This window comes from Hylaeus anthracinus, unplaced genomic scaffold, assembly GCF_026225885.1.
Source record: "Hylaeus anthracinus isolate JK02 unplaced genomic scaffold, UHH_iyHylAnth1.0_haploid 3, whole genome shotgun sequence".
NCBI classification, from domain to species: domain Eukaryota; kingdom Metazoa; phylum Arthropoda; class Insecta; order Hymenoptera; family Colletidae; genus Hylaeus; species Hylaeus anthracinus.
In genome coordinates, this window is record NW_026535284.1 from 1,246,909 (window position 1) to 1,258,315 (window position 11,407).

The 11,407-nt window shown below is 42.5% G+C and overlaps 1 protein-coding gene and 1 long non-coding RNA gene across 2 annotated transcripts in view; one reads left to right on the forward strand and one right to left on the reverse strand.

Moving 5' to 3' along the window:
* LOC128893692 (uncharacterized) overlaps nucleotides 1-11,407 on the forward strand; it is a 43,748-nt gene that overhangs the window by 18,297 nt on the left and 14,044 nt on the right. The window contains exons 5-9 of the mRNA XM_054154846.1: nucleotides 1,074-1,280; nucleotides 5,694-5,813; nucleotides 5,878-6,111; nucleotides 9,399-9,588; nucleotides 9,926-10,146. Coding sequence (XP_054010821.1) covers nucleotides 1,074-1,280; nucleotides 5,694-5,813; nucleotides 5,878-6,111; nucleotides 9,399-9,588; nucleotides 9,926-10,146 — 972 coding nt within the window. The remainder of the gene's footprint in view (nucleotides 1-1,073; nucleotides 1,281-5,693; nucleotides 5,814-5,877; nucleotides 6,112-9,398; nucleotides 9,589-9,925; nucleotides 10,147-11,407) is intronic.
* On the reverse strand, nucleotides 2,218-3,408 carry LOC128894314 (uncharacterized). The gene is made up of 3 exons (XR_008461503.1): nucleotides 3,335-3,408; nucleotides 2,904-3,002; nucleotides 2,218-2,823 (listed from the first exon to the last, which is right to left on the reverse strand). It is a non-coding gene; the product is annotated as an uncharacterized LOC128894314 (long non-coding RNA).

Sequence of the window (11,407 nt, forward strand, 5' to 3'; positions counted from 1 at the left end):
ATATTTCGTCCACTCGCGGCGCTAGTGCGCCCAGACTACGATATATATACAGGGTGTCCCAAAAGTCGGGGAGGAGCCGCAAATGGGGGGTAGCTGAGACGATTCTGAACAACAATTTCCTTTGCAAAAATGTCGGATGGGGCTTCGTTAAGGAGATATTAAGCGAAAACCCCGACCAATCAGAACGCGCGTAGACTGTTCGAACGGCCGCGGTAGCGAAGGCTACGCGCTGGCAGCCGCGCTTGTACACGAACAAGTGCCATTGACGCTGTCAACGGTCTACGCGTACTCTGATTGGTCGGGGTTTTCGCTTAATATCTCCTTAACGAAGCCCCATCCGACATTTTTGCAAAGGAAATTGTTGTTCAGAATCGTCTCAGCTACCCCCCATTTCCGGCTCCTCCCCGACTTTTGGGACACCCTGTATGTCATATGTGTATGTACTATCATATATATATCGTACTCTGTGCTCACTTGCGTCGCGAGTGGTAGAAATATTCATAACTTAAAGCTCGGGATTTTAATAACACTTCTACACTATACAGTTGGAACTCCTTATACAGTCTTCATGGTGGCCCTGTATACTACTCACTGTGCTACTGTCCGCCTTTGGGCTGAGATAAGTTTTGATAGCTTCTTCAACATTAAAATTACCGAACCAGTCATTTCGACTCATGTATTTCTAACTTCTTTTTTACCATAACTCACTTGTTAACAATGTGCTTGACAATTATTTAACTAGAAAATCAATTATATAGAATAACTGGTTTGCCTTTATGTTAAAGTATAATCTTCCAATAAGTTGGTAGCTCTTAAATATAGTTTACGGTAATGTCTTTTAGGTTGGCAACGTTGCTTTTACAGGAAACGTGGCGTTTGTTAAGAAACGTGTTGCGATCTCATAACATGGAACGTGTACTTTATTTTCTGTTTTTTTAATTACATTATTTTTAGTAGAGCTGTGTTGTTTTTAATACAATAAAACCTCATGCAAGTCCAACACTTTATTTAAAAAATATAGTAACATGTTTGATAGGGATGCACTGTCCTCGATGTTTTTGCTGCCGTTTTAGCCGGAAGCACGGAACTGGTGGTGAGGCAGGGTCCAACCTCGGCCCTGTTGCCACTAGAAATTTTGAGACACCCTGCAAGCCAAGTTCAACCACCAAGGCACAGGGAACACATAGAACCAGTTGCTAGCGGTTTCCACGTCAGTCTCCGAGGAACGTTCAGTTCATCGTCGCATTTAGCCATCGCCTACGCGGCCTTCAGTTACATGGGTAGGTATCAACGTGTGTTGTCCTGTTGAGTGTCACGTGACCCAGGCGCTTCCCATGTAGCTTAGGCGGGCGTGGAGTTTTAGTGGATAGCCTTCGGCGCTCCCATCCTTGATGGTAGTCCCACATAGCCTCGGCTTCTCCCCCGCTTCTCGGGGGAGAAGCCGAGGTATGCGTAATGCATTTCCCCACGATAAAAAAAAAAAAGGTATCAACGTGTGTATAAGTCTATGATAAAGTAGAAGTGTCTACGATTCGAACACGTTAATTGCCGTGCTGAGATAGTAGAACAGGTATAGGTATTAGGAAAAATGGTCTATGCCCAGTGAGCATTTCATATTACGACGAGTGGAGATTATACACATTTTGTTGCTCTCTTTAATTCTTTACTACTCCTGTGTCACGGTGGTTCAATCGGACGAACCGTCGGAATAGGTTAGCGCCGATTCAGTCGGTCCCCAGGGGTCCCTCCGGGATGGGGCTGTGGTTGCTTCGACCATACATACATGGACTGCTCGAGCTATAGTGTAGTCCGTAACCAACATCTCCCATGCCAAAGTTACGAATAAGCAGTTGTGTGCAAGCGCTATAGTCAATGGGCGATAGCAGTGGGAAAAGGCGCGAATTGAAATTTTTGACGGTTTGGCGAACTACTCTTCGACCATTGGTCAAAGCTGCAGTCAGCCTGTCATCTAGATGGAATTTTTGCTACAGTTCTCGAATTCGACGCATGCGCATTAGCGTCAAGTCTCACTTTTGGTATGGAGATGTTGGTTACGCTCTGCTCAGTGTATAAAGAGTATATATGGTCCAAGGAGGTAGTTGCCCCTGTGAAGGGAGAGTGAGAGAGGGGAGAAAAGGAAGGAAGCGTTTCGTCCTGGGCTGCTAGTGGACTCGTCAGTATCAAAGAGGATTAGATAGAGTGGAAGGTCCCATACGAGTTTCAGTGCCCTCTGGTGAGTGGGAACCGTATTAAGCATCCCCTCCTTTCACCTCACTCCGCAAGTTGCTCCGTAGTTCTATAATCCCAGAAACCTCAGGTCACAAATTTGAATTCTGTGAACTTACATCACAATAACGACGCATAACAAATCTTTCATGGTACAATTTATATTTTGTAATAACGTAAAAGTTAAAACATAGTGTATAAAGTGTATCATGGAAAAGTGTTGCGCGTCTTTATTGCGACAAGATTTCTGTAAAAAGATTGAAGTTATATGATGTAATAAAGTATATATAATTATGAAACATAAGTTACAATTAAGTAATATAAGTTCATACTTACACTTAGTTATATAGTATAGTTACATTAGTTTATACTTAGGAATTATTTATACATAATAGTAAAAGTTAAAAGAGAGGTAGGATATAATAAATTATTGTACGGTATAAACATACAATATATTCTTTAAAATATGTATGCACAATTATACAATTAAGTTTTTAAATTAATTAAAAATTAAAATTATTTAAATATTAAATTAATATGCGAATGCTCCTATTTTCTCTGGCATCAATGTTCGCAAACTGGAGCCTCTCGTCTCAGCTACAAAGGATAAAGTCATCTTTAATGTTTTTCCCTCACATTTATAACAAACATTCACATAAAACATACTGTGTACTTACATAGCAGGATTTTTCGGTAATGAAAACACTATTATTCCAGCATCTCCTGCTTTACGCATCTAGTCTGCCATGGCACATTTATGTGGCATTTTATGTTAACTGTTAAGAAAGAAAATAATAAATACAAATATGTCATATATTATGAGAACACAGCAGCATACTACAATCACATTTTATGAAATTATACATATATATAATTTATTAAATGTAGCTTTAAGTTATGTATAAAATGCTTCGAATCGGACGCCGCGATGAACAGGAATGTTTGGAATTTACTAAAAAAACTTATTTGTTGGCCATGACCGACGCTCAAATTTCGAACAAACGATAACTCGAAAATAACGCTCAAATAATATGATATACGCGAAATAATTTAGAATACTTTTTCGTTGATTATTAAAACATGCAAACATTATCTAAAATATACTTACATATGTATTAGGAAACAACGCCGAAATTTACAAAAAACACGACAAGACGCACAACTACACGGTAACGGTATAAGTAGGTATAACGATATAAGCACAGAAAATATAATACATATGTTTGCACTACACGTTCTAAACGATTCCTTAAAAGTTTGGTTCTGGGATACTAAAGGCGCTATAAATCGTATACGCATACCTTCCACTCTATCTAATACTCTTTGGTCAGTAAGGCCAGGGGGGCAAAACTACCGTATTAAAAATTGGTACAAAGTTTGTAGCGCCGTCTGGGTTTGTGTCTCCAACTAAAAACGTGGTTTCACTTCCCTGCAACTGTGCTTGGTCCCCCTAAGTAAGGCTTGCTAGCAGATTCGTGCCTTAGACGCCACAATATTTTGGAATTCGGTCGGGAAGGGCTTATGTAGGAATGTTAGGCGGAACCGAGTATTTGTGAGAAACGCGCGGACCGCGCGGTAAATGGATTCCCTTTTCACTATTTTGAGAATAATATATTGTATCTAATACTTTATATACATATCAATAATATTCAAACACATTTTGTTCGGTTTGGTTTCACTGCGTTTCTTCGTAAATCTGTCCTCCCATTCACTATATCAAGAAAAAGTACATCATTAATGAGATAGTACATCCTTGTTAGTAAATATCATATGCATATCGTTGTAAATCGTGTTACTGTTGATTATTACTGTCGTTGGCTAAAATCGTTGTCGGTCAAAATCGTTGCCGGCTAAATTCATTGTCGATCAAATTCATTATCGGTTAAATTCGTTGTCGACTAAAGTCGTTTTCGGTTAAAGGCGTTGTCGGCCAAAGTTATTGTCGGTCGAATCTGGAGTCGGTGAAATGTTGTCAGTAAGAAACGTGTCGGTTATTTTCATGGGAACCAGGCACGAAGTGGTGTTAGATTGGCGCCTGCGCGTAGTTCATAAAACCAACCGTTGCACGTCAGACACGAAGCGGTGTCAGATTGGCGCCTGCGCGTAGCTCATGAAACCAACCGTTACACGGCACCATCAGTCGGTTTCATGAGCTACGCGCAAGTGCCAATCTGACACCGCTTCGTGTCTAACGTGGGCCCACGTCACGTCAGAACAGTCTGTGGGACGCTTTACACCTGTAGTAGAGGTTTGGGAAGGTCTCTCACCAAACAATGAGAGTACGTCTGTTTACCTTCGACCAATAGGCGAAAGGGAGCAGGGATCGGACCGGAGTATAGACAAAACGAGAAACACCTTATACAAATTATAGATTTATTTTTGATTTAAATACAACACTTTGTCCCTTACGTTAGATTACACAAGTATTGAGAAGTCGATAGGTGTACCCACCGCGAGTACCGTTCCATTAGCGATTTGAACACTTCTCACATATTACCAATGTGACCACCGAATAATGGCTAGCAACCAATCCAGAACTCTTGCCATTGAATTCACCCAAGCACTAGACCTCACCTGACACCAGTAGCGAGGTACGCTCGACAATCGACCACGAGACATTAGGCCGTCCAATCAGAGCCCAATGACTCCGTAGTCGACATCGGAGCACGAGCACTGGGTATTATAATTCACTAAATCAAAACCGTTAATTCATGTCCGAGCAGCCAGGGAACCTGCCATAATTAAACAACAAACAAATCGGTCTGGTGAACTCGGGGTGGATGCGCGCGAACGAACGTAATACGACTGAGCGCCCCTTTCCATAATCGCCGTGTCTTACCTCTCTATTTCCTCACTCCCTAAACACCTCACGCTCAAATTGTAAATGAAACGGAACGTGAAAATTACAAGAGAAACGAACAATATACAGTACTTTAGAATGTTACGGGGTGGGGGGGGTGGGGGGTGAATAAATCATATGTACGAAATCCTTGTATGTAACAATAACGAAGGTAAATTTTATTATTCAGTCTCACACACGATGTTTCGTTATAGACCTCTGGTTATAGACTGATCCGTCGAACTCCCGACTCGTTGTTCCTCAAGGAAGCAACCAGGCAGGGGAGGAAAAGACTTTCCTCATTAACGGTCAGCGGCTTTGTAATGCCGCTATCAAAACGTTACGTGGTCTGGCCATGATGAACTCATTGCCAGACGCCGCCGCGCCATCGACTTCGTTTATATGTCGCAGTTCTTACAGTACAATAACTATAAGAGTAACGAACAAAGAACAAAAACTATAAAAGAAACGAACGAAACTTATTGCGATTGCGTTGACAACAACGTCTCTTGCAACTATGTAAAATCGCACTCGTAACTTATATTAACCAACTACTGTTAGAGACTGAAGGTTTAAGTATGTCTGATTTACGATAAAGTACAACACTCAGCAACTCGTTCTCTTCTAGATTGCTTCGCGGGATCTGATTTCCTCTGTCGCAATCATAGATGCATACCGAATCAGTTGAACTGCGATGGATTCGATCACTGCGGCGACGACAGCGACGAACCAGCTACATGCTTCCGAGGTGCTTACAACGAGTATTTGAGGTATGCAGGGATTATCCACTCATGCTTGGTTTACTTTCGTAGATTGGGAATTGGAACCCGAGGATAGAAAGTGGCACTTGAACAAGGCGAACTATTACTTCCCAAAGATTGACCGGTATCCGGATTTGAAGACGGCTACCCTAGTTTTCATAGCCAGCAGCCTCGGTTTGATCATTCTGATATCGGCTTTGATCGTTCTGCTGTATAGAATGGGCGCCAGGGCGAGGCAGCAAAGGGAGTTGCAATCGAGACTACAGACGATCAGCGAGTTATTAGGTAGGAGGTCGATCGACGATCAATTTGGTTTATGTAAAATAGCATAGTAACTTTATTTTGGCATTTGATTCGACTGACATTTAGCCAAACATGTCGTCGTTTAGCGGAGATGGTACACTCCCGGACAAAAAGATAGCACATGGGTAATATTTCCATATTTTGAATAGTACGTTCACAATTTCCTAAATATGGATGGTTATAGATGGAATGTAAACAGCAAGCTGAAAGCTGGAAGTATTTGTTTTTATTTCAGTTTCTCGGAATATGCTATGTAGAAGGAGGGGCGAAAAGATAGCACACTTTCATAACAATTACTAGTATTTGTCAATCTTTCTATGAGGCTAGACGTGTCAGTCAGTTTACTACACTTGAATCCCAAGTAATTTAAAAGATTGAAGCATTTAGCAGTCATGGATCGAGGAAAAAAATGAGTTAAGAAGAGATTAACACAACTCTTGTTTTAAAGGATCAAAACTTTTCTATCTCTAAAATTGCTTCAGCTACCAAAAGAAGTCGGAAAGTAATTTACAATTTAATAAAAAATGTGAAAAATTACGGACGGAAAAAAAGTACTGGTCGGCCATCGGCGTTAACGAAACGTGAGAAAAGAGTAATTCTTCGTACGGCATCGAATTCTTGCCTAACAGCGAGACAAATTACTCATGAAACAGGTGTCAAAACTAACGTTAGAAATGTATGTCGTGTCATTCAAACGTCTGAACATTTTATACGGAAGAAAATTCAGAGGAAACCGCCATTAACAGTACGCCACAAAATGGATCGTTTAAACTTTGCAAAAGAACACGTTCAATGGAAGAAAAGATGGCAGTATGTAATTTTTTCTGATGAAAAAAGATTTAATTTAGACAGTCCAGATGGCTTCAATTACTATTTCCATGACATTAGAAAAGAGCAATTATAGTTATCAAAAGTTCGTCGCCAAATGGCCGGAGGCAGTACAATGGTATGGGCCGGAATTGGGTACAACGGACGAACAGATATACAATTCATTGATTATCGAATGAATGCTGCAATGTATTGTGACGTGGCAGATTGCCGCGTCACAAAGTAGGTGAACTCTCCGCGGGGAACGAGACCGAGATCGCGAGCGTCACCAAGGTAATCCAGGGTTAGGACTAATTTGCATATTTGAATGGCAATAGCGTTGGGCTAACGACGGCAACATCCAGCAATGCGGCTTAGAGGCTATCGATCCCGTTCAACCCGGCGCCGGCTGCACAGACTGGCCAGACGAAACTCAAATGGACAGGGGCTGGAGGATCTTGGTAACAGCCACTGGACTCCGCTACGACCTTCAGGGGGCAGGAGGCCGTTTAGGACAGCGGAGTCAGCCGGGTTCTCGAGTGCACCGAGACCCGGTTCGCTCCAGAGCCTTCAAGGGATGCCAGCACGGACACGCCACCAAAGTCGCCAAGGGACAGGACTGGACGATCGCCGATGACGAGCGCGCCGATAACGCAATTTGAATTTGGCCGCCACAGAGTGCCGCGTGCCGCCGACCAATGAGGTGAGGCTGGGGGGAAGCGCGTGAGCCAACGCGTGCGACGAGCTCGCGTATGTCGTCCTATTTCGTCAGCGACGCACTTGCGGAACGGTACGGTAAGCGCTTCCTCCTTCACCTCACGCTCGTGGATAGGATATCGTAAATTGGTCGGGTATCTGGTGGCTACCGAGCACCCTGTCGGGCGAAATAGCATTGTTAGCGGGAAATCGCCTTTTCGTAGGATATCGAACGAAATAACGAACATTTAGTCGCGAATCCATTGTAACGCGCACGTGTTTAGATCGCTGCCGGTTAACGTTCTCGTCGAAGAGGTCGAGCCCACCGTGACCGCGTCAAGACTGTCCGAATATCGTTTCCAAAGTCGCTTTTGTGCGAATCGCGACGAAATCTGGGCTAAGGTGAACGAAATCAGCGCGTGTTATCGAAATGAAGTTCTCGTGTCGGTTACCGGTCGTCCCGGTGACCTTTGACGCTACGACAGCTCGGCAGTGTACACCGTATTTTGTAACATCTTTCGCGTACAGTATACACTATATTATTATTAACGAGTGCTGTGTTAATCCGCCTTGTCTTGCCGTGAAGAAGACTTCCTTTCCTCGCCGACGATCCACGCCCCTCTCCGCGATCTGGATCGCTAGCCGTGGTAATTTTCGCGACGTTCGGCTTCTCACGCCGGTATCTCCTGATACCTGGCGCTCGGGTTTTTCCGTAAAGGCGTGAGGAGTCGGAAAACTCTCATTTTGCACGCTTCCCGACGCGGATCGCAGACCGTGTCGGGAAATCACGTTGCAGTATACAAAATTAATTGAAGGACAACTTAAGAATCATGCAGTTCGCATCGGAGGACTAAATTATGTGTTCCAACAGGATAACGCGTCCGTTCATAAAGCAAGAGTTATGAAGAAATTCTTTGCGTCCGAAAATATATCTGTTCTCCTTTGGCCTGCAAGATCCCCTGACATTAGCATTATAGAAAATTGTTGGGGAGAACTCTCACGAGCTGTTTACGCCGGTAATCGACAATTCGATACGATTCAAAATTTAAAGGAGTGCATTAGAAGAGAATGGGACAGACTTCCACAAAAAAAAATAAAAAATTTATACAAATCTTTACCGAGACAAATGGTGGAATTAATACAAAACAAAGGAAGTTCGACACATTACTAAATTGATAAACAATGTCATTTTGTTTGTAAGAATTTCATTTATTTGAAGAATTAGTTCAAGTGTGCTATCTTTTCGCCGTCCTGAAATATGATAATTATATTGAAACTGGAAGGACTGTCATTATTTTCATTTGTCACTTTCGTATTATGTTATTTAAGTAAAATACATACATATATTATTAAACGTTTATAGAACTTTAAGCTTAAATATAAACTTTTATCAAATTTATTGCTGTGCTATCTTTTTGTCCAGGAGTGTACCATGGTATTATGGCAGAACACAGTTTGAGTCGTGCAACTTGCATAAGTTACGCAGGTTCCTGTTAAATTCATTAGATACAACTGAAAAAGTTATAAGTATATACGTTTGTCGTGAACAAAAGAAAAGATTGGGCAGTCTGTCTGTGACCTACCTAGAAAGCATGCCGTGGCCCACCACTGGTGGATATGGTGGCCAATGGTGGCCCGTCCATGGCTAATCTGGGGAAATGGACAACTGGTACGCTATTGTCGCTAGACTGGTCGCGCGAACATGAAGGTCGCAGTAGCTAGTAGATCGACGAGCATCGTCGGTTTCTCACCGTCACTTTGGACAGTGCTCGATATTGCAGACGGTGCACGAATCGACGAGATCTCGGTGTCGGATGATCCCCCGGTTTACGAGGCTCCTCCTGGTTATGACGAGGTCGTCAAGTTCGGATTCGACACGGATATCGTCTCTAGAAAAAAGAGGAGGGCAATTGGCCGAGAACCGCGCAGCAGGAGTTCACCAAGTCGGAATTGCTCGTGAGTAACCCATCGCGTATCTATGCAACTTGTATTAATCAACAATTTAATGAGACCTCTAGGATAGCAAAAGTTTACTTATTAGTACTTTTTCATCGATACTTCGTATTCATAGTCTTAATTCTTTTAAGCAGTATCATCAGGCAAACAATAGCCAGGCTATAGACCTAGGATTAGATATGCGATAGCTAAACTGTAGACTCAAAAGCAAGTGATTTACGATAGCTAGAAACTTTTATTAAAGTTGTGAGATAATATGTTGGAATATTCATTGGCCACGGAGTTAGTCAACCCTATGCCAACTTCTCTATCTCGACGATTTTTTCCCCGTTCCGAGGATGGACGTTGCTCGATCTTCCAATTGCTCGGCGACTGAAATGGTTAGCACCAGCCGTGGTAATGAAATGACGTCGACACAGAGCGCCAACGCCACACCTGATTCGAAGACCCCGCGATCTCGCTGCTTGCCCGACAGTCCACCGCCACCGTACGTCACTCCTCCAGGATCCTTGTTGCGAAACTTCAGCGCGCCAAATTCGACGGCTATGTCTAGTGCGGGTACGTATAACTGGGAATCAGGAAGATCTGTCTTTTTCCTCCCCTCGTTAGAGGAAGGACCTTCTTCCCTCCCTTTTGGAGAAAGCCAGGGATCCTATGAGCTCCCCTGCATCGCCTATACACCGAACAGTGGAATAAAATGGGTTATGCAATAAATTTTGTATTGGTATTGATATACATTATATGTATGGGAGTGTGAATAAGTTCTCGCCGTTTCACCATCAGATGTATAATTCAAGATGATGACGCCATCTACATTGAAGTTCTATAATCTATATTTAAAATCAGTGGGTGTCTTTTCATTATCCTATAAAGAACATTTTCTTTTCGTAGCGTAAAACATGACAAATTTCGTGCCAATTAAACCGTTTTTGCGAAGAATTTTACTGCCTATTTTATTCAAAAGAAATCTGCTGCAGAAGCACACAGAATTCTTGTAGAAACCTATGGTGATCATGCACTATCGGAAAGAACATGCAGAGATTAGTTTGAAAATGGTGACTTTGATGTTGAAGATAGAGAATGGAGTGGTGCACCAAAAAAGTTTCAAGACGAAGAATTGGAAACATTACTTGCTGAAGATCCACGTCAGACGCAATCCGATGTTGCAAAATCATTAGCAGTTGATCGAACAACAGTTTCGAAACGTCTGACAGCATTAGGAATGATACAGAAGGAAGGATCTTGGGTGCCATACGACCTGAAGCCAAGAGACGTCGAACGGCGTCTTGTCATGTGTCAACAGCTGCTTCAACAACAAAAAAGGAAAGGTTTCTTACATCGTATTGTAACTGGTGACGAGAAGTGGGTGTACTACAGTAATCCCAAGCGTAAAAAATCATGGGTTAAGCCCGGTGAAGCAGTAGCATCAACGCCAAAGCGGTATATCTACTGTTCCAAGCTTATGCTCTGCATTTGGTGGGATCAGCTGGGGGTAATATATTACGAGCTGCTCCAATCCAAGCAAACCGTCACAGAAAAACGACCGCAATATAAGCAAAGACACGATAAGGTGATTTTGCTGCATGATAACGCTCGGTCGCACTCGTGTGAAGCTGGCCCCACCTTTTTGAAAAACTCAAAATTTTCTTTTTGATTCTGTTTTATCATCGTTTGCTCACGTCTGCTCAAGTGGAATTTTCGTTTGCCCCTCTTCAGTTCAACAGATAGAACCATTTGTTTATACGCTTATGGACGAGACATTGCGAAATATTTTCCGAATTTTTTTATTAGCTTTCTTTCAGATATAAAGAAGGGAATG